This window comes from Sabethes cyaneus, chromosome 3, assembly GCF_943734655.1.
Source record: "Sabethes cyaneus chromosome 3, idSabCyanKW18_F2, whole genome shotgun sequence".
Classification (NCBI taxonomy): Eukaryota; Metazoa; Arthropoda; class Insecta; order Diptera; family Culicidae; genus Sabethes; species Sabethes cyaneus.
In genome coordinates, this window is record NC_071355.1 from 1,369,075 (window position 1) to 1,392,063 (window position 22,989).

General features: G+C 42.4%; 1 protein-coding gene across 1 annotated transcript; it reads right to left on the reverse strand.

Moving 5' to 3' along the window:
• Positions 1-623: 623 nt before the first annotated feature.
• LOC128742498 (glycoprotein 3-alpha-L-fucosyltransferase A) lies at positions 624-19,689 on the reverse strand. Its single transcript, XM_053838878.1, has 6 exons — positions 19,604-19,689; positions 19,010-19,106; positions 14,451-14,474; positions 11,609-12,138; positions 1,205-1,388; positions 624-1,139 (listed from the first exon to the last, which is right to left on the reverse strand). The coding sequence occupies exons 1-6, from the start codon at positions 19,687-19,689 to the stop codon at positions 624-626; spliced, it is 1,437 nt and encodes a 478-aa protein (XP_053694853.1).
• Between the last annotated feature and the right edge of the window lie 3,300 nt (positions 19,690-22,989).

Below are 22,989 nucleotides of genomic sequence, written 5' to 3' on the forward strand. Positions count from 1 at the left end.
AACAATAATACTGACGAAATAGTTTGTCTGCTTCCTTCCCTTCCTTGCCTACTAAACGATACGATTAGCTCGAAAGATAGAATTCAACTAATAAAAATAACAACAAACCTATGAAATAGTGTAACTAAAATCACAAATGAGTGGATAACATTATGAATCGAATGCTTCGTTAGTCTTGATTTCTGGTTGCAGCCAGCCTATTTGCTAGGTATTCCTTTCAACACTCTTCAGCGGGTGCTGCCCCTTTGGTTTACTTTATTAGAATATAACATTATTAGTGACTGCCTAATCGTGAGATCCTTGTTTGTCTATTGTTAAGTTTTGCCATTGTAAAGTTGGACTAGATCGCATGGTACGGTTACTTGAATAAGCTTCTATAAAGGTAATTGAAAATTTCCTTCCAACCTTCCAAGATGGATTAATTCTTTTCAAGTTGTTGCTGATTAGTTAGTCTTTCCGCTGTTTTTTTCTTTGTTGTTTTTTTAGAATGAGCATGCTGCAGGAAGATGTCAGCTATTTCAACTTCGATAAAATCATCATGGTAGCTTTATTGCACCATTATCGGTTGGATTTTTCTGCAGCCTCTCCGCCGCGATGCCCCTCCGATGATGATCGTTTCGATGTCATTCTTCGCTGATGGCGTCCTTACGGGCCCTAAAGTTTCGCCAGGATCCGTTTGTGCATACACCCGGTCCCCGCCACCAGTCGTTAATGTCTTCGTACCACTTGGGCGTTTGGAACGACGCTTCGTCGTGCAGCATCGCGCAGATTCGACACCAGAAGTAGGTATTGATGAACTCACCGGTGCCCTTCCATTTGAAGTATGAGTTGTACAGCTCATCGTTTCGATCCAATATGTTGAGATATTCGGCTAGTTCCTTCGGAGAGGCAAACTCGTCCACGTGAATGTAGGACTTTTGGGGCGAACTGGCCTCGTAGTCTTCCGGTCGTGCGCCCATAACGATCGGCAGAATGTTGCGATTGAGAGCGTTCACGAAGAACTTTTCCGTAATGTAATCCTTACAGTTGGAATTCTCGAACGCCAGATAGAACTTGTAGTCCCGGTCCAGTATCTCGAAGCACTTTTCCGCCGTCGTGCGGGAACATTTGTACGTACCGCAGGCACCGTAGATGTCCACCTTTGAAATGATAAAGCGTTAGTTTTGTCTGTTGTAGGAAATTTTCTACGAAATAATTAGCTAACCTGAATGTGCTTTTGCAGCTCGTGTGCGTACTGGAGGCGGCCATTCCGGGCCCCACAGTTGGATACGAACCAAGCCACTTTGCGCGTTTTGTTCAGCGCATAGTTGCGATCCTGTTCGACTTGACGAATTCGAGGGTCAAAGTATTCCCACTTTTCGTACGGTGCCACGACGTCACTGTCTTTTCTGAAAAAAAAAAGATCAAACCAAGCATGTTAGTTTTAGGATCGAAGCAGGCGATCTACTGTCACTAGCGTGCCCAGACAAAAACAAAGGTGGGTCCTCGATTTTGCAGAAGGCTTTTTTGGCTTGGAAAAATGGTGTATTCGTAGAATGGCGAATCTATTATTAGATATCACAACAATACCAGCATTTTTCTGTATCTTCGTTAAAGTTCTTCAATAGGTTATAGGCACTACGCAGAATGACTTTGCTCACGGAATACAGCAGTTTCGTGGAAACGTTGGTGAATTTGAAAACTGTAAACTGTAAAGGCTGGTAAACGGCTGGGTAATGCGTACCAACGGTACGCATAAAATAGACCCCACAGTGATCCACAACCTCTTACCCAGCAACCCCTCCTCGTGGTACCAGCCGGGATACGAGCAACCTCGGTGGAGATCGGGTTACCAACCCCGGTGGAAGCCAAGATCGTATGCCGACAGGGGAGGTGGGCTCCTTCGAGCTACGCTGGGTCTCCGGCGATACTGTGAGGTTGGTTGCGGGCTTTGCAAGCCTGAACCACTAAAGATCAAAGCAATGGACTCCGTAAGTAATAATAATAACTCTAATCGGAACAATCGGCAAAGATCCAGGCAACGAAAACGGACTAACGATTGAAAATTAGGAACATGGAACTGTCGATCTCTAAATTTCCTCGGAAGTACCCACGTGCTTTCTAAAGAAGTGAAGAGCCGCAAGTTCGACATCGTAGCGCTGCAGGAGGTATGCTGGAAAGGAACGATGGTACGTACGTACGTACGTACGATTAAGAATTAAGGGCTGATTCTTTGATATTAGCATAATTAACGTGCACGGCCCTCACCCCGGAAGTACAGAAGATGGCAAAGACGAATTTTACGCTCCCAAGACATGTTGTCAAAATTGTCATCGGGGACTGTAATGCTCAGGTTGGTCAGGAGTAATTCAAACCGGTGATTGGACGGTTCAGCGCACACTCGCAAACGAACGAAAACGGCCTAAGACTTGTCGACTTGGCCACCTCCAAGAACATGGCCATACGTAGTACCTTCTTCCAGCATAACCTCTACCATCGGTACACCTGGAGATCACCCAACCAGACAGAATCACAAATCGACAACGTTCTGATAGATGGTCGGCACTTTTCAGACATTATCGACGTCAGAACCTATCCGGGCGCTAACATTGATTCGGATCACTACCTAGTAATGGTAAGGATACGTCAAAAACTATCTGTTGGGAACAATATACAATACAGGCCCCCTCTACAATATAATCTAGCACGACTGAAGCAACCGGAGGTCGCCGAAAACTACGCGTTATCGCTCGAAACCGCGCTGCCGGAAGAGGGTGAGTCGGATGAAGCCCCACTTGAGGACTGTTGGAATGCTATGAAAACAGCCATTAACAGAAGCGGAGGCACCAAACCCGACTCTTCAAGGAGTAGAAGCGCTACCAAGAGGATAAGGAGTGCGAAGAACTCGAACAGCTGTACCGCTTTCACGACACACGGAAGTTCTACCAGAGACTCAACGGATCTCGCAAAGGCTTCGTGCCGCGGGCCGAAATGTGCAGAGATAAAGAAGGAGGTATCTTGACTGACGACCGTGCGGTGATCGAAAGGTGGAAGCAGCACTACGATGAACACCTGAATGGCTTGCAGGCGGAAGACAATGATAGTGGAGGAAGTGACCACATTGGTGTAGCAAGCAACGAAGATGTGCCACCCCCTTCGATAAGGGAAGTTAAAGAAGCCATCCAGCGGCTGAAGAACAACAAAGCAACGGGAAAGGATGGCATTGGAGCGGAACTTATTAAAATGGGCCCGGACAAGTTGGCCGGTTGTCTGCATCAACTGATTGTCAAGCTTTGGGATACGGAACGACTACCGGAGGAGTGGAAAGACGGGGTTATCTGCCCTATCTACAAGAAAGGTGATAAGCTGGATTGTGAGAACTACTGAATGCCACCTACAAAGTGCTGTCCCAAGTCATCTTTCATCGACTATCGCCAAAAGCCAACAGATTTGTGGGAAGTTACCAGGCCGGCTTCTACAACGGACCAAATCTCCACCCTGCGGCAGATCCTCCAGAAGTGCCGCGAATTCTGAGTCCTGACGCACCACCTGTTTATCGATTTCAAAGCCGCATATGATAGCGTAAACCGACAAGAGCTATGGCAAATTTTGGACGAAAACGGCTTTTCGGGTAAGTTTACTACTCGCAGGGGACTTCGACAAGGAGATGGGCTTTCCTGTCTGCTATTCAACATTGCGCTTGCAGGTGTTATAAGACGAGTGGCGACCGAAATGCGGGGCACGGTTTTCAATAAATCCAGTTAATTTATCTGCTTTGCTGACGACGTGGATGCTGTCGGCAGAACATTTGAGGCGGTGGAAGATTAGTACACCAGACTAAAACGCGAGGCAGAGAAGATAGGATTGAAGATAAATACGTCTAAAACGAAGTATATGCTGGCGGGCGGGACCGAGCGCGACAGGGCCCGCTTGGGCAGTACCGTGGTAATCGACGAGGATGAGTTCGAGGTAGTCGACGAGTTCGTATACCTTGGCTCGCTGGCAACAGAGAACAACAATACCAGCCGTGAGATTAAAAGACGTATTATATGCGGAAGTCGGACGTACTACGGACTCCACAAGCACTTGCGGTCGAACTATTTGAGCTCTCGTATAAAATGCTAGTTAGACCGGTTGTCCTCTAAGGGCACGATACGTGAACACTGCTAGAAGAGGACCTACGAGCACTCGGAGTTTTCAAACGGCGGGTGCTAAGAATTATCTTTGGCGGAGTGCAAGAGAACGGTGTATGGAGGCGAAGAATGAACCACGAGCTCGCGCGTCTCTACAGCGAACCAAGTATTCAGAAAGTGGTTAAAGCTGGACGGATACGTTGGGCAGGACATGTTGCTAGAATGCCGGACAACTGTCCTGCAAAAATGGTTTTCGCATCAAATCCGGTAGGAACAAGACGAAGAGGGGCACAGCGAGCGAGGTGGCAAGTCCAGGTGGACCGAGATCTGGCGAGCACTGGGTGCCCGCAGAACTGGAGACCAGCTGCCATGGACCGAAATAGATGGAGAATTACCAAGCCAAATTTGAGCAAATTATGGATATTTGGTTGTAAATGCTTTGCGTGGATACCGGCACAACAACGGGAAAAGCTAAATCAGAAGGATCGTTAAATGATAATGATTGGTTACGCTCCTTGGCGTTCGCTTTGGGACAAGACATTACGAAAAATAATCATCACTAGAGACGTGAATTTCATGAAAGCTCATTCCTGTCTGCCGAGGTGAAGCTGACTTAGAAAAAAGCGATGCTCTTGAAAATGAACCAACAACGACAGAAGACATCAGCACAGTGCTCGGTGCTCCCTTTCCTCCAACCAATCATGGACACGAAATTAGGCACGAAGTTTTACTTGGAATTACGATTGACATAATTTCATCTTACTCTCTTACATGCTTTACCTCTTTTGTGATATTTTTTCTCTATTACAGTTCCTTTGTTCTTTTTAATTTTTCTGTACAATTTTCTGGATTTTTGCTCTCACTTTATCCTTTCGTTTTTCTTCCTTCCTCTCGTTTTTCTTTTTTCTCTGTCTCCTGTTTTATGTTTTATTGTTCCGTTTTTCTTCGTTTCCTGTCCCATTTTTTCTTATTTTAATTTTGTTTTCTCGTCTTCATCTATTTCTTTTTATTTCCTATCTTTCTCGTTTTTCGTCTTCGTCTGTCCCGTTTTTCCTCTTTTGGATGCCTCGTTTTTTTCTTTTTTTTCTGTCACGTTTATTCTTGTTTTGGCTCTCTTTATAAACAGAAATCTCCGTTTTTCCTTTTTTGTCTCCCGTTTGTCGTCTTTTTTGTATAGTTTTACCTTTGTTTTCGAACCATTTTTCCTGTTTCTCTTTTCTTTTTTCTCCCATTTTGCATCCCATTCCCGTTTTGTTCTATCTCTCTTCTTTTATATTCCGTTTGCCCTGTTTTCCTCGTTTCAATCGTTCTCTCTCTCCCTCTCTCTCTCGCTATCCCTCTTTTTTCTTTCCCGTTTTCCTACCTTTTGTGTTACGTTTTTCCCTTTTCTGTCCCGTTTTTCACCCTTTTCAGTCCCGTTTTTCACCATTTTCAGTACTGACTTTCCTGCTGTTTTTCTCTTTCCTGTTCCGTTTTTGTGTATGTTTTCTTCCCTTTTTTGCCCCTTTATTAGGCCAGCTTTTCTTCTTTTCCAGTTTCGCTTTTTGTTTTCTGTTTTTTTAATTGTTTTTGTCTTTCTCTTATTGTATTTTGCTCTTCCTCCATTTCCGTTTCTTTTCCTCTTTTTCTTTTCTCGTTTCTCAATTTTCCTGCGCCCGAGTTTTCTTCTTTTGTATCCCATTTTTACTTTTTGATTCCGTTTTTTCCTTTTCTGTCTAGTTTGTCCTCATTTTCTTTCTTTCTTCTTAGTTTTCTTTACCGTTATTGCTTCTTTTCTCTTCTTTGCCGCTTCTTTTCTTCTTACTTCTCCTTTTCCCGCAGTCTCCTGTTTGTTATCTTGTTTCCTCTTATTTCTCCCGTTTTCTCTTCCACTTATTTCTGTGTCACGTTCCGTTTCCCCTCCCATTTTGTCACCATTTTTTCTTAATTTTTTCATGCCAGTTTTTTTCTTTATCTCTTGAATTTTTCCTATTATTCTATCCCGCCTGTCCAGTTTCTGTCACATTTCCCCGTGCTCTTTTGACGTAGGACTACGTCTTTGTTTACTATACTGGGACTGGGTAGCACTTTGTAAAAACGAAAAATAGAAGTGTAACGTTTCAATGAAATATTTCAAACGCTAATAGCTACTATACTAGTGAACGAAACATACCAGTTAATATGTCGTTGGATAGATAAAATGTCCAGCAATTTTATAGTAACATATTAATAATAATTTTTTATACGCTAAATAGTGAAAATGTGTGTAAAGTTTTAAGGCCGAATTTTCCCATACATTTCCCTTGTGATCGCCTAGCTTCACAGGCACGGACGACAATTAGATACACCAAAGGATTTGGATCCAAATAACCTTTGAGACCACTTTGTAAGCCACACCCCTTTTCCAATCCAATTGGCAACATCGATGGCTATTGACGGCAACACCGACCCCGAAGACGAGCGGAATCAGCGGGCAATGGCCAACGTGAATCCCACACGATGCAATTTACGTTACATGCATTATCCCCATCGCAGACATGCGAAATTGTTCGATAGCTTGCTCAATCAGTGTCGGACAATCATTTAAGCAGCAGCAGCCGATATGGTTTCCTCCACCACCTACACTAGCTTACAAGTAGCAGCGGCAGTGCCAGTGACTATAAAATGGTACACTTGGTTCGCCGCCTGCTCATTTACCGCATTATCGCACTGACGGACGGTCAGTATTTACCATCGACGGCTATCGGTGGCGAAAGCAACGGCATTTGGCGGCAACACCAGCGATCGGAGGCAACACCGATAGCAATTGGGAGGTAAAAACGATAGCATTTTGGCGGCAATTGAAGGCAAATCCAAGGGCTTTTGTGGCAATTAATGTCATCTTCGATGACAATTCGAGGCAAACCCAATGGCATTTTGGTGGTAATTTTCGCAAACCAACACTGAAGGCAAATGGAAACGGATCGACTGACGGGCAGCAAATTCAGCAGTAGGCCGTTGTGGTCTTAAACAGTTCTTATAAGAACTATAGTAATTGAAGAATGGAAAGATTTTTCTACACTTTCTAAATGATTAACGTTCCATTCGGATAATTATTTGAGCAGCAGCAGCAGCCGATCTGGTTTCTCCCATACCTACACTAGCTTACAAGTAGCAACGGCAGAGCCAGTGACTATAAAATCGCACACTAGGTTCGCCGTCTGCTCATTTACCGCACGATCGCACTGACGGACGGTCAGTATTTTGATAAAACTAATCCATTTCTACTTTACAGTGATTTGGTATTTCCTATCACTCCTGTATTAGCGGGCAACCATCATCCTAGAGTCTAAAGGAATAGCGACATCCATCTATATATTGGCAACAGTAATTATACTACTGATTTTTAAGAAGTGCTATCAGCTCAAACATAGTTCTTTTCAGGGCCACCAAACAATTTCAAACGGTTTTTTTTCAAAACCACTATTGATTCAATGAAGAATTAAATCAGAATATTTCGCTCTTCTTTTACAAATAAACACTAAAACAATGATACTCACAAATACTCAAATATGCATATGCCAGAAATGCAGTTTACATTAGTCTTTGATTTAATGATCAGACATAAAGTTATACTTCATCGATTAAAACATGTTATCAATATAATGAGTATTATATGACGCAGTCCTACGTCACCCTTTCGTACAACCCTTTGGGCTGTATACCTTGTAGTTTTTATTATTATTAAAAAAACAGCTAAGTGGGTATGAAATGGGGAAGGCAAATGAGCGTCCAATATAGCTCTAGCCATCCCAAGCCCCTACCTAGCGCCTCCACGTGGCCATACCTGGTAATGCTCTATTGAGTAGCCAAGCTAGGAGGTGCGTTGCTGGGTGGTTCCCGGCTGCCTGGTCTCAAAACCGCGGTTTTGGGCAGACGGCGGAGCCACACGGCCTAGCTAATAGGTAAGCCTAATAAGTTATTTTAATTATTTTTTTCGTTTTAGCTTATGAAGCATCTCCTGCTATATAGTAAAAACTGGCCAAAACGAGTTTTAATACTGCACATGGATACCAGAATGAAAACTTAAATTAACTTTTAAGAATTAAAATTAAATAAGAAGCATTTATGGAACCCAAAGGACGCTACTCTATTCCATACGAAGGACTGCTGGTGAGATTGTTCTATTTTTATCATTTATACCACATTTCATCTTAATATCATATCATATATTAACAGTATTATTATTGATATCATAAATGTGGAAGGCTGGATGACGGAGTGGATTGCCAACCTGAATCCTTAAGGTCTGAAGCAAATATGGCACTTCTCAATTCAAAACAAACAAACCATCACGTGGGTTAAAGTTGGTATAGCGAAGTTGATTATTACATGGAAGGATCCTAATGCTGGAAGGCGACTCTTATAACCCCGGAATGCGCACAAGTGCCTCTGCTTGTGGGTCCGCCCAATCCCTTTTGGCCCTTCTGTAACAGCATTAGTGTGAAATTCATTTGATAATCAAATTTGGATCTACTGTAATTCTACCCACATACATTGGCAAGTCCTTGAAATGATGGTGGCTTTCCCCTACTACTACTACTTATTAAAAAAACAGCTAAGCCTTGGGCTTAAACGTCTTTCTAAGACTTGACCCTTCTTTATCGACAGACTTCGCGACCGGCTATTGGAGTAGAGTAAGGAGGGGCAAAAGGGTGATGGGGCTAAAAGTACGATTCAATGATTTATCAGTGCAGATTCCGAGTAAACTGACTACATTGGCATGGATGGGTGGCTACTTCGACATCTTAAATCTATCATAAACATTTGTTGTTTATGAAGCATAGTAGCTGAGTTATGGGTAAATGTTATTTTAGAGTGGTTTTGATGTAATATTTCATTATACGGCGAATACGATATCAACAGAAGCATATTACTTGTTGAAAAATTGTAGTAGCGTTTGACATCACTCAGATATTTCTCTTGAAAATGCGGTGAAAAGAATTTACAAAATATATTTTACTTTTTCATAATTTGATTAAACACCGTCAAGCGCCTAGCGGGGCAAAAGTGCGATTCATGGACCGAGAAGTTCTAACTCGTTTAACTGACCAGGCGTGACCAGGTGTGACACTGGTCGTCTGTCAGCGTGTTAGCTGCGATTCTCAGCGTAGGTGTTCGGGGAAAGGCTCCGTTCCTATAGAATAGACCAATCGGTGGTTTCTACAGAAGACGGAGGAAGAGGCACAATTTGTGTCTAAAAATAACTCAACCTACCAAGTGTTGGTAGAGTTTGTAATACGTCACACGCTTAACCTTCCGTTACTCGCGCTGTTGTATTATGTACAACACTTGTAGATTTTTGGATGCCATTTTGTGTCAAAGTAACAGATCGATGTCAAACCAATGTGTATTCTTCAATAAACTTATTATGAACAAAATGACATATGTAATTATTTAATACATTAATGCTTTAAACTGTTCAGAAAAATAGATCAGCGTAAACCGAAACGATGTGAGCGACGTGTGAGGGGTACCGCAAATGGTCTACCAGGATTTTCTCTCGTTTTTTCATTTTTCCTTGGTTTCTGTTTGCAGCTAAATTATTCAACAGTTGCTTATCATTCCGAAGGTATGCAAAAGTTCGCAATTTCGTTACTGCACGGCGCTAGTGTACGGGTCAGCTTTCTGTATTTGTTGTATCTACGTAATCTGTTTATTCGTAAGGTCTTGTTTTCAGAAAATGTTTTAGTGGACCGAAAACGCTAGGCAGATGAACGGAAGCTTCAAATTTTCTCACCATGTATTATTAGTGTGCAAACAACTTTCTAAACATTCCTGCCCAAGCGAATCAAAACACCCCATCAACCCTATTTTCTAAGCTGCCGACAGCAGAAATGCTATCATATTATGTTTTATATGAAAAACATCTAAAAAACATGATACCTACTCGAAAAAATCTAGTCAATAGAATACTACATCATTTGGGAATGATGAAATGATCTTTCCTAATGCAACAATCTGTATATGGCTGCAATTGTAAGATGTACAATTTACAGTGCATTTGAGCGCCATCTGGTGACAAATTTTTAAAATATTATCCTCCAAAGGAAAGGTCTTCACCTATTGATTAACTTTGCTGAAGACAGTAGCTTTCTATATAGCCAAGATTCCGAGATATTCCGAGATAAAGAGTATCCGTGTTACAAAAGTTGGTGCGAGTAACGGAAGGTTAATAAGGGGGTTGTGGAGTCTCTCTTTTGTTCTGCACCTCTGTGGTTCAAAGGATCATTACCACCGGCGAGCCACCTGTCCAGGTGGGAGGATTGGGTTCGAATCCGGTTGTAATGCTCGGATTGCAGCTTGGTTCGATCCATGGAATCCCCCAGCTTGGGTAAAACATTGCGGTACACTACTTTATTAGGCGTTTCTTCATATGACCCTCCCTTACCCCCTCATCTTCAGCTGACAATGGCCAACAACGGAAGGAAGGTCATTAACCTAGAACGAAAAAGGAATTGGACCCAATACTAATCCTTCTGGAACTTCAGATATAATGAGTAAGAAACTAAATAATATTCCGTTATGGAAAACAGCTTGATATCGGTCACTCAGATAAGAGCGAATCAAGCAAAATTTCCTTATGACAGAACATAACTTTCCGACTTTTCTTCGGAGTTTTCCACCATCACTCAACTGAAAGTTTGGCTTAAAATTTGAAATAAATATTGATTGGTTTTGAATTGGACTTGAAGTTGACCTTGAATGGATTAAAATTGAACATGAAAGCAGACTTGAAATTGTAGGAACTTGAACTAACCTTGAACTTTATTTTATGACTGGACGTTAAATTGGGCTCGAAACTGGATCTATTTTTACACAATTAATTTATTTGTCGTAAAAATAGGAAGAGATTATATTGAAAACTACGGATGCTGGGAACTGGGACACAGAAATAATTTTGTTTCATATTAAATTTTAAAGAGAAGGTGAAAGTGATTCACGTGCCCTAGTGTACTTCGGCCACGGCACGCCAGTGCCCACTGCCAATAATAGTGATAGATAAATCACTTGAAAATAACTGTTTAAGATATGGCAAATCCTTTCAAGTGATGAGTTACCTCTTTAGCACAAGTATCGTTGTTGACAGTCTCATACAGTGAGAAATAAAAATTATCTCCTAAAACTACTTCACGGAAAAATGACAAGTTGATAACTCAGCAAATATGATAACGGAGCGAATGTCGATTTTAGCAAAAAGGGACTACGATTGAAGTAGCGCCATTCATAATAGCATAGAAATGAATTCTTTTTTTTTAGCCAGGCCCATTCACACTTTCCCGGCGATTCGTTCAAATCAAACAAATCACGCTCGCACAGGTTTTATCAAAATGTTTTGTGCCATTGTTTTCAAAATGTATAAAAAGACGTGTCATTCTTATCGCCGAACCGTAAAACAACAAACAATTATTACCGGTTCAGATGTCGCTCAGGTGTGACCGTTCGGATCGGAAATGGTTATACTTGTATACACTCACCTGTAGGTGGCCGTCCAGTTGAACACATCGGGAAATTTGACATGTTGAGTGTGGTAGGGACACTCTAGGAAGTACATCATGTAGATCTGCCGGGCCGACCGTGGCACGGCCGGCGGGATGTAGTGATCTTTATACAGCACCAGATCGGCCATCGTTACCCGTTCCCGGGCTGCCGTGATGCTACAGGTTGACACCGGGCATTTGGAATTAAGGAACACATCCCGGCCGGCCTTCACGTTCCACGGTCCCAATCCGTTATACAGCAGAATGGTTTTCAATTTACCCTTCCGCTTGATCGCTTCGTAGTTAGGAGGAACGAACATCAGCTGATTGGTGATGCGATCGCTCCGCGAGGTCTCCGACGGTAGCAGTCGGGCGTTACGTTTGTTGGTTTTTCTATTCCGTCGAACTGGTTTCGGATAGCGCACTCCGTTGGAAAAATACCACGGCCGCTCGCTCATGCTCAGTTCGCTCAGGCTATGCAGGACAACCGGCTGCTCGTCCAGCCGGTAGCGGGCGTCCAGGTCGTTCTCTTCCTTTGCCTGGTCCGGCCCGGTGCCGTCCGTGCTGAATAATGACTGAAAGTTGGGAAATAAAATGTACATCTTAGGAACATTCCAGACATCGGATCTGTGCTGTTATATTATATAAAAAATGTTAATTGCAATAAAAGAATGGACCTTCTTGTAACTAAAATATATTCTCAAAATTGATCATCATTAAACTACTTTGAGTCAATCAGGTGATGCCCGATGCAATAGAAATCAGATAAAAATTATGATAACGATTCTGATTATTGGTTACAAACGTGCACAAGTAATACTGTGATTGCATTATATTGAGCTTGATCATCATCTTACACCGAAGTAGTAACAAGTTACACTTGGGAGAACGAAGGAATTGCTTCGATTGCGGTCAACTTGCGAACATCGTGTTTTCTGTAGAGAAAAATTTCCCAATACAGTAATTTGTAAACTTTCAAAGCGATAGGGTTTACTTGACCAACCGTTCATATGAGAATTTGAGCCATCAGTTAATCACCAGGATGCCGCACCAGAATGAGAGACAGGAGAAAAGTGCTTTATCCACGTCCACGAACTGCTCAGTGGGTTGTGGTGAGTGCAATTTCGGATGGGAAACGAAATGTCTTCACTATTTAATATTTACCACGTAACTTCGCACGAAAATAGCGAGAGCTGCATTAAACCATCAATCACGGATGATAATCTTGCCAGAGGAAAATCTTTCATTTTCCTAGATCCTGTAAAGGACCAACCAAACAACCAATGAATTGTTCGAAGCGGAAATCAACAGACGACGACTTACAAGTTTTTTCGAGTTCGATTCGCGAATAACAAATGAATATAAAATTTGGGATAATGTTGTGTGAAGTCGAAAAGAATAGGTTTGCTGGCGTTGCTGTTTTTTTAATAGCAGCCAATATGGGTCTACGGTGGAGGAGGTCGATCATTACCATCACGGATGCATGTGGCAAAGGCAGTCTGTTATTTGTAAAGACCAGAATTGAGAATAAAAGGCCCCTCGAGGACCTATTCAAGGGGATTAGCTATCGTATAACTTCAGCCTTACCTAGCTTTCTGTACACCAGCAACGTTTTTTGAAAATTAAATTTCTAATCAAAATCACTTTAGTGACCATTTTAACCATAAACAATTACCTATTTCACTTTACAATTTGCACAAAATAATATTATCTTATTACACAAATTTAAACAAAACTTCTATTATTGAACACCGCGCGCACTTTTAACTTCTCCTAGCTTTCGAGATCGAATAATCTTTAATTATTTGCGTTGAACCCTTTTAAAACGTTTTTATGTTTGAGATCGGTCGTTCGAAAGCTTTCCGATTTCAAGCAACAGGCTTTATTGGTAACAATTCCCTCAGCATTCGCACCCTGTGGTATTGAATACCTTGGTTGTATTTCCAACAGTAAAAGCTGTAAACGATCTTGTCTGCGGACTTGGAATGTTATCACCCACACCGTAGCGAGTCTTCGTTGTGAAATTAAAAAAAAAATCCCGTACAAGTGATCCCTCCGTCCGCGGACTTGAAGTGTTGTTACCCATACAGTCGTCTACATGCTACATCTCGGCTAAGCCATGAGTGCATCCACAGACTTGGAGTCAGTTGACACAGTTGACAGCTCACCCTGAAATGGATGGTATAACTAACATCTACCTCTGAGGAAAATTTGCGTGTGAGTAACCCCTCCGTCCGAAGACTTGGAGAGCTATCACTTCTTCTGTCAACAGTTTGCTCAGAGGTGGAATTAGCATGAAGGGTTTTCGAGAAAAAAAGAAAAGAAAATGAGAAGAGGAAAAGTGAAACTGAGAGTGAGAGAGAGAGAGAGAGAGAGAGAAAGATTGCGCCAAAGTATTTGCTGTATATGACCAGTGACTCACTGAGTAAAGTACGTTCCGATTTACCAGGACATGTCCTGTTTTCGCGTGTGTTATCCTGGTGTCCTGATTTGCAGTGAAAATCCTGATTTTCAAAATGAAATCCTGCTTTACTGAATAAATTGAAATACAAATAATTTGTCAGTCCTGTTTTCGTACGATATTGTCAGTCCGAAACAGGTTATCTTGCCCTCATCGATGCTCGACTTTACATATTCAATTTCGTAATTGTAGCATACCTCCTACTGTCGCAGAGGAAGACCCGATGATGAGGTAGGAAGCCTTCTACGCGCAGCTGTAGATGACGTACAAGTTGTTCGCCACGGGACATTAAGATCGTAATCGGGGCTATGATCGTCCAGGTCGGTAGAGAAGCGATGTATAGGCTTATCATCGTATCCATATCTTGCACAGCGACACGATAACTTCAGAGCTTCTCGAGGCCTTGTGATCAGAATCACTTTCTTTTCTTGCAGAGTTATCCACAAGGCCACCTGGGACCGAGTTATCCACAAGGCGAACATTGGCCAAATCTATTAAATGCTTATCGCTGGTTTTTCTTCTTCAAATATCAACATACGTTTCCTACGGGGTGTGGATATCGGCCTGTATCTTTACCTAGTACCAGTCCACGTGCTTTAAAAATTATGGACAGTCCTGCTCGATTAAACAATTAGACAACCCGCGGCTTGCGTGCACCTGCTGGACGAAACTCTACCTTCCTCTGTGGAGCAAGATGATTCGACACTCAAGGGTGGATGGGACAGCATACGATTAACCATCGATGAAGCTAGGTGAAAAAACTTAAAGTGCACGAAATGACGCGGCACGATTGACGCGGAATGCCAGTATTCATTGGAGAGGAAAAAAGATCTTAGCTTAGCTTAGCTAGGATCTGGATTCACCTTGATAAGTGATGTGATCGTGCATGCGATGAAGAAAAAAAAGCTTGGAAAACTAGGGAGAATTTGGCCAAGTATCGACAAGCGCGCAATGAGTTGATCATGATCCTTAGGAAAAAAGCGTTAGGAGCAGGACAGGGATCGTGAAGAACTAGAACAACTATTCGAGCTAACGAGACGGGCAAGTTTTATTAGAACGTGTAAAATCAAATTGGTCATACACGTCATTAAAAACACTGCACATCGCCTGGATTGGTTCGTGTTGTCCGTATTGCGTACGATGATAAGTAGGCCGAAGAAATTCTAGGGATCTGAGCGGACGAGGCATAATGTTAATGCCGGACAGAAGTTCAGGAGCATCGATTTCGCTCTTTAGGAGTTGAGCAACGAAGACAGCTCTTGATACAGATCTCCTGCTACTCAGCGTTTCGATATTAAGTAACTTGCATCTATCCTCATATGGTGGGAGATTCCTGGGGTCCGACCACGGAGGATGTCTCAGCGCGTATCTGACGAATCTACGTTGTACAGCCTCGATTCTGGCGATTCTGTAAACGGACACCACACCATAGAAGTGATGTCAAGAATCGATCGCACCAACGAAAAGTATAAAGCTCGCAAGCAATGTAGATCACGGAAATCGTCGGCTATGCGCATTATGAAGCCTAAATTGCGATTCGCTTTAGAAATGATGTTAGAGTAGTGGTTTTGAAAGATCATTCTAGAGTCCAGTTCAACCCCTAAATCTTTAACAACACAGCGATCTCTTAAGCGTACACGATTGGAGTCTTGTTTCGACTAAAGGTGATGACTGAACATTTTGACACACTGACGGTAAGATTATTCAGGTGACACCACTATGTAAACAGATTAATATAATCTTGCAGTTGTTTGCAGTCTTCAGCAGATGGCACAGTGAGGAACATTTTTAAATCATCTGCATACAACAGCTTGCAGCCAGGAGGTATCGCAAAGCAAACATCGTTAAAGAATATAAGGAATAGTAACGGTCCTAAGTTACTTCCCTGTGGAACTCCTGATCGATTACAAAAACTGTACGATTCAGTAGAGCCTAACTTTACTGAGAGTTGTCGATTTGTTAAGTAACTCTTAAGCAAGCGGACAAAGCCATCAGAAGCTCCTAGATGATTCAGTTTTCGAAGCAGAATTTGGTGATCAATACGATCAAATGCAGCTTTAAGATCCGTGTAAATGGTATCAACTTGCGCAGCGTCTTCAACCTGACGAAGGCAAAATGAACAGAACTGCAGAAGGTTCGTGTTGATTGGGCGTTTGGCCAAAAAGAGCCATGTTGTTCTATAGAGATGTACGATTTAACTTTGCTAAGTAGCAGCTTTCCCACAAGAATCTCCAACAGTTTCGACCCGGCACATAAAGACACACCCGGTAGTTTGCAATGTCACGTTTATCCCCTTTCTTGTAGATTGGAAAGACATAGGATCTTTTCCAACACTCCGGGAACTTGTTCTGTTCTAATGACATATTACCAATCTTTTGCAACGGTTTACACAGAGCTCCAGCACATCTTTTTAGCACCACTTATTGGATTCCATCTGCACCCGCGGAAAAACATGTTTTCAATTTCGGGAGAATCATAGCTACCCTGATACGAGTGATGTTCTACGCGCGTACTTCGAAAGCACTCTCGAGTTCTATCTAAACGGTCGGTGGACAGCCCCGTATGCTATTTAACGTCGCTATAGAAGGTGTGATGTGAGCGGGCGTCAAAGCAAGACGAACGATTCTCAACAAAACTAAGCAGACGACCCTGACATCATTTCCAGAAACCTTGGGATAGCGGAAGCAATCTACGCCAATTTAAAAACGGAGAACCTGGTGAAAGTCGGAGAATACGGTAGACCAGCCATGTCGCAAGGATGTACCACTTGATACCATCCCGGCTCCATACGGTGTGGCTTCTTCTTTCTTTGTCTCCTTTGGTGATGCTTTCTGAGCCTTACCAGATTAGTCCATTCGGGCGAGTTTTCCATTGCTTTTCAATGCCATTTCGACGATAGTTAAGTTTAGCAGGCTCACTGTTAAACTGAAACTCACTGTAGCATTCATACAAGAAAGATCTACAACCGTGTTTAATTTGGTTATCTGTATGTTTGTATATTAGAACATCATCACGATCATCATATTTGTCTAGCGTTGTTTGACTTGCATCTTCTGAAGTCTAAGCATATGGAGAGTGATGAGGTTAGTCAATTTGTCGTATGTAAATATTCATCTGTATGTTTGGGCAAAAAATGTCCTGATTTTAGTTGGACCGATATGGTCACCCTACTGTGACAAGTTCCTTTTAAAAAAGGTGACCGGAGGTGCATCCGATGATTGGCCTTGCTGATGACAACAAAATCACAGCGATAGGTTCGAGTAGACTTTGTTCGTTGAATGGAATGCTATAGAAGTACCTGTGACCGTCAAGGAGGTCTATCACATTCCAGGATTGACTGAAAAACTATTGGTATGCCGACTGGTCGTTGAAGGGTGCTCTTGTTTAACCAAAAGGGGTGCAAAATCGGGGATCTCGTTTATACCGATTTGTGTGGTGGATCGTTGAAGGGTGCGATTGCGAGGAGAAACCGTTTTTAACGAACAAATCGGAAGCTGCTGCAAAGATCGCATAGTATTCGAAGATGATGCAAAACTAGCATGAAAGTTTGCCGAAAAGCGATCCGCTCGGATGGAGGCGTAGTGTATTCTAGGAATGAGTTAAAGAGATGCTCGGCGGTAAATAGAATTCAGCGGAAGAATTGAAATTTCGATGCCTTGCGATGAAAGCCGGTCTTAGTAAACAATGCCGGGCAAAACCGAATCGACTGTACGCGGAACGGGAGAAGACGGAAACTGGATCCGAAGATAAGAAAGGTGCAGTTCGTCGGGACCGCCGACGTAAGAAAAGTCTATAGTTTTTAAGACCTTAACGAACCGTATTATCATTAGCAGACACGTTAAGTACCCTGAGCTGAACAGTTTCTGTTACTACATGTGACATCTCTCGACAGTACTCGGAATGACAAAACTATAGTTTATTTATCGGCATATAAAGTGTCCCGGACCATAGTTGGTCATACTCGAACACGTTCTCCTGAAAACAAGGTTAAGACATCGACCGAGTTGCCGGAAATGCATCAAGGCATGCTATGACTGGTCTTGCTTATCCAAGCACAAATAAACGCATGTCAGTAACCTCGGTAGTTTTTCTAAGTTTTGGAACAAAATGTACGTCACTTGTGAGCAAATTGTTTGTAAAAGTAATCTGGTATGTACATTCAAGTGCTATTATGAAAATTTAGACGTTTTGTTTCCAAAATTGGCTCAATATTAAAGAAAACAACAGTTACAACGGCGTTTTTTACAAGCAATATATTTTACAGTATAAGCTACTAAAAATTGAATCGTCTCATTCGGGGGATCTAAGTCTAAAATTTGATTGCAATTGTAAAATTTAAGTTTTCATTACAAAACATAAGAGAAGGCAAAGACCACAAGCTTTATACATTTCAACTTATTTTCAAATGAAAAGATTTATGATGCGTAGACCTAGAATATAGGTTTTCATTGCTATATGAACCACCGAAAGCATATTAATTCTGGTAAAACAATGGAAGAAACGCAAAAATAATGACCTCGTTTCCACAACGTATAAAAAAACAAAGACAATATAGCTTCACAGGAAACAGATATCCAGCACTTCGTGTAAATTTCTGAAATTAGGTATCATTTTGAACTTTGTGCTCAGTTTTGTCAATGTTGGGGTACCGCATCGGTCCATTTCACTGATTGTCACTATACTGCGGAATTAATTTGTTCTGTACTCTGTGATAGCAGCACATACCAAAAGCCACAATAACAGAATGGAGCAAAAGAGATAAAAAAATGTATTTGTCAGATTTTCTAATCATTCTATTATGCCAACCGGATCGTAAGTAGTTCCGAAAGCACAATTATATGACCCAAATTGGGTTCTTTGTCAACCTAACGCCATAGTTTTACGCCAAGACTAATTAAATCAAATGTCCTTCGTGGCAGCACATTTAGGTTACCTACCTCATCTTTGGCGCTATCCTGATTGTTGTACTCCACCTGGTACTCGTCTCTGGTGGCGTAAGCGGGGCGTGTTGTCTTGCTGCCCACTTCCCGATCTCTGCCGATGTGAAGGAATGTCGACCGAACCGTTCACAGCAGGTGTAGCCAGAAGTAGGATAACAATTGTTCGTAGGGATGTTTCACATTAGGGCGGAACAGGCGTGTAGGAAAGCACATTATTAAAACAACATGTGAGAATTTAATTATTTTTGGATCGGAATTAAAATCTCTGCCCCTCCACCACGCACCGGTTTACAACTGTTCGCGGGGAAAACTCCCCCCAAAACGATTGAGTGTTTTTGGAAAATCGATACCATCGCACGCACGTATACTGGATGGAGGCATTCGTCGTCAAAACTAAATTATTAATAATCATGAGGCTGGCCCATTCGCCACCCCATCGTCAGCATCATGCGCTCGATTACTGTAAGCAAAATGAGGGGTTTGTAGGTGGTGCGGGTGTGGGTGGGTGTATGTGTGTGCGCGGAAGGGAAGAGATTTTCACGCTTCCCACAAGAAAAACAGTCCATGGCATGGCCAGTTACAGCAACTCACCTTAGGTTGAAAACTAACAGCACCAGCACGGCAAAACACAAAACAAGAAAGAAACACTTTTTCGGTGATACCTTGGGGAATCTCATGATCGATGCATTTCAATTTTTGTTTGATTAGGCTCAGTCTTAATTCCCTCGCCCGTCCTGCGTCCGCGAGCGATGGGTCGATATAGTGGCAGGCAAATAAAAAACGCAAGGATAGGCGGCAGCACTTTTCTTATCCGAAATTTAGTTATCCGGTTTGTGAACGTGGGTTTTTCTTTCTTTTTCTGTTGTTTGTGAGGTAATCGATTTCCAGTGTCATCAAATGTGGGTCTTTTAGTGGGTCCTGTTTCGCACACAACGGGGGGATACCACTGAGTAACTTATATAACTTGCTGTCTAATGGTCCGTGGTGCCACTACTGTGAAGTACGACATCTTAAACACGGTTTCATACACTAGTTGTGAAGTTTTTTCCATTTACTGAACACGATTAACCGCATGACTCGCTTTTTGTACTATTTGATGGGGAGTATTTTTCCAATGGCTAACTGGAACCGCGACAATTTTCCATCTAACGCGCTCGCATCTCGGGTAGAACTGAACTGAATGCTGCTGCGGTATGCTTGCACTGGTTAGTTCGAGCGGATGCAAAACAGAAACATTTTTCCTCTCGCGTATTTCGATAAGCATCAACAATGGCTCTGCAGTCGCGGCTTGTCACGCAAAAAAAAAACAAAAACTAGAACTCTACAAGAACCGTCACTTAAATCGCAATTATATCCAAGTGGGCCACATCATTTTGGATACTGTGCTTGGCTTCGTACGGTAGCCATGGAGAGTGTGTGCCTTTTTTTTCGTGCTGCTCGGTCTCTATAGTATTGTCATTAAATTGATAACGAAAATTTCACGCTGTCTGGCAATAATATACGCCTCTTTTTTCCTGCCTTCAAACAGCACTGTTTTCTGTTAGTTTCGCTAGTCTGCTATTGACTCACTCGGTCCGTTTAGCCACACGTGGTAACACCGTTTATAACATCAGGTTATTTGAGCGTTTTTGAACTTTACTATCACAAAATTTAGTTGAAAATGTTGCAAAAAAAACATCTTAGTCAAAGTCGATACGATTGCAACAGCTTCTGAACGTACAATGGAAGAGCCAGGACACTCCGAAGGAGTCACCCTATACGATATTTTACCGCACCCCATAGCAGCCGTGTGCACATCCGCTCGCAATTTTGCGTGAGAGAGCCACACGCTTGCTGCGATGATCGCGGCGGTGCGCTACATAAACGAGGAGATTTCACAGTAACAAGAGCATATCGAAAAGGGGATGGAATGCATGCAGCATGATTCATGGGTGCGTTTTACTCTCGCGCAAAATGTTCCGAATTCGGCGGATACGCGAAAAAGGGAAAGAGATACGCTCGTTGCTGGCTCGAGCCTTATTGTGAAGGTCCTTCTTGCTGTAGAGCAAACTGGCTCTCGTTCGCTGTCGGTACCGCAACACGCACACCATGCAACGAACGAGGAAATGTCAAATGCCGAGCGAATGTCCTTGCGCCGATCACCTTTCAGGGTGGCAGGGATTTTTCAGTTTGGGTTTTTGTTATAAGGATTTGGACGATTGGACTCCTCGCTTGCAATCCCACCCTTTTTCTTAGAATTCCCAAGGAACAAAACGGCAGCACCTAAACAAGCAGGTGTGGAATAAGAGTTGTGTGGTAGCATTCGGTGCTGAACAAGCGAATTTGCTGAATTGTCTGTTGTTTAAACGTCATATCCTATATATTTTTTAGCTTCTAAGCAACATCTATACGTTGTTATATAAGTGCGGAATAAGAGTCGAATAAACATTATGCAAACGTATCGGTAGTACGGCTAAGAGCAGGTGTGGAATAATGGTCGCCCAAAAGCTACCATGAAAATGCATGTCGAATAGACGTTGTGCAAACGTGTCAGTCAAGAGCAATTGTGGAGTAAAAGTGGAATAAGCATTGCACAAACGTATCAGCAGCATTACGGAGATCATGTGTGGAATCATAGTGTAATAAGTGTGGAATGAGTGTTGCGCAAACGTATCAGCAGCATTGCTGAGAGCATGTGTAGAATAGAAGTGGAATAACAGTGGAATAAATGTTGTACAAACGAATTTGCAGCATTGCTGAGAACAAGTGTGGAATAACAGTGGAATAAATGTTGCGCAGCATTGCTGCGAGAAAGTGTGGAATAAGTGTGGAATGAGCGTTGCGCAAACGTATCAGCAGCATTGCTGAGAGCGAGTGTGGAATAAGAGTGGAATGAGAGTTGCCTAAACGCATCAGCTGCATTGCTAAGAGGAATTGTGGAATATGTGTCGAATAATCGTCGTACAAACGTATCAATAACACCACCAAGAGCAGGTGTGGAATAAAAGGTGCTTGATGGCAGCCAATAACACCAATAACTTGAATGACACTTTATACTTTACACTTGCTTTAAATTTATATTAGGTACCCTTTATTTTTATTTTATTTTTTTGATACATTAAGAATAGAAAACATTTGCATAACCACTTTTAGCCGCCGCAAATCTTTGCTGGTCGTGGAAATCCTTTTATGTGTTGTTGCCTGTACGGTGTGTATCTTTTCCCTCGGCGTGCGTTATCCCTCGTCGTAACGATAAATTTAACACACTTATATCCAAAGACAGCTGGCTGCTTGACGGTTTACGAGTTACTCACAATGGATTTGCTCAGCGAGATAAATTCCGTCGAGCTAAAGCCGCCAGAATTGTTATAATCGGGTGGCATAGTGACGATACCACCACTGCTGGTAGCGCCGTAATCGTGTGACCAGCTCCCGCTGCCGGTGCGCGAAAACACCACTGCTTCTCGTGCCATCCGCTGCTCTTTTTTGTTTTTTGGATGAAAAAAACTAAATCAAAGTCGATGTCAAATAGATGTGCACAGACAGCGAGCGACTTGAAGCAGCAATATGCTCAGGACTATCTGCGTAAACTAATGACGGGGTGACAAAAGTACTCCTTCTCTGCGGTACTAGCACGAATCACTCCTGCTGCTAATCACATCACTGCTAACTAACTGAACAATCGCACACAATATTCGCAGCTAGCCGAAAGTTCTGGATTTCCAGTTTCCAGTGAATTTCACTCAATAGCACCGCTCACCGTCGTCAATATTTAAGAGAAAATAAAACCTTTGCGTTGTGAGTGTGTTATGTTGCTGGTATTGCTGGTGGCACAAGCGAAATACATTAGCACAAATAGTTTATTAAATGTTTAACATGTGCAGAATAAATACTTCTGCAGCAATCTTTTGCAGCAGATGCCAAACATGATTTAAGAAACTACTCTTCAGCGCTTAAATGTATTTTAGCCCATTTTTGTTCCACGCTTGACAAACTTA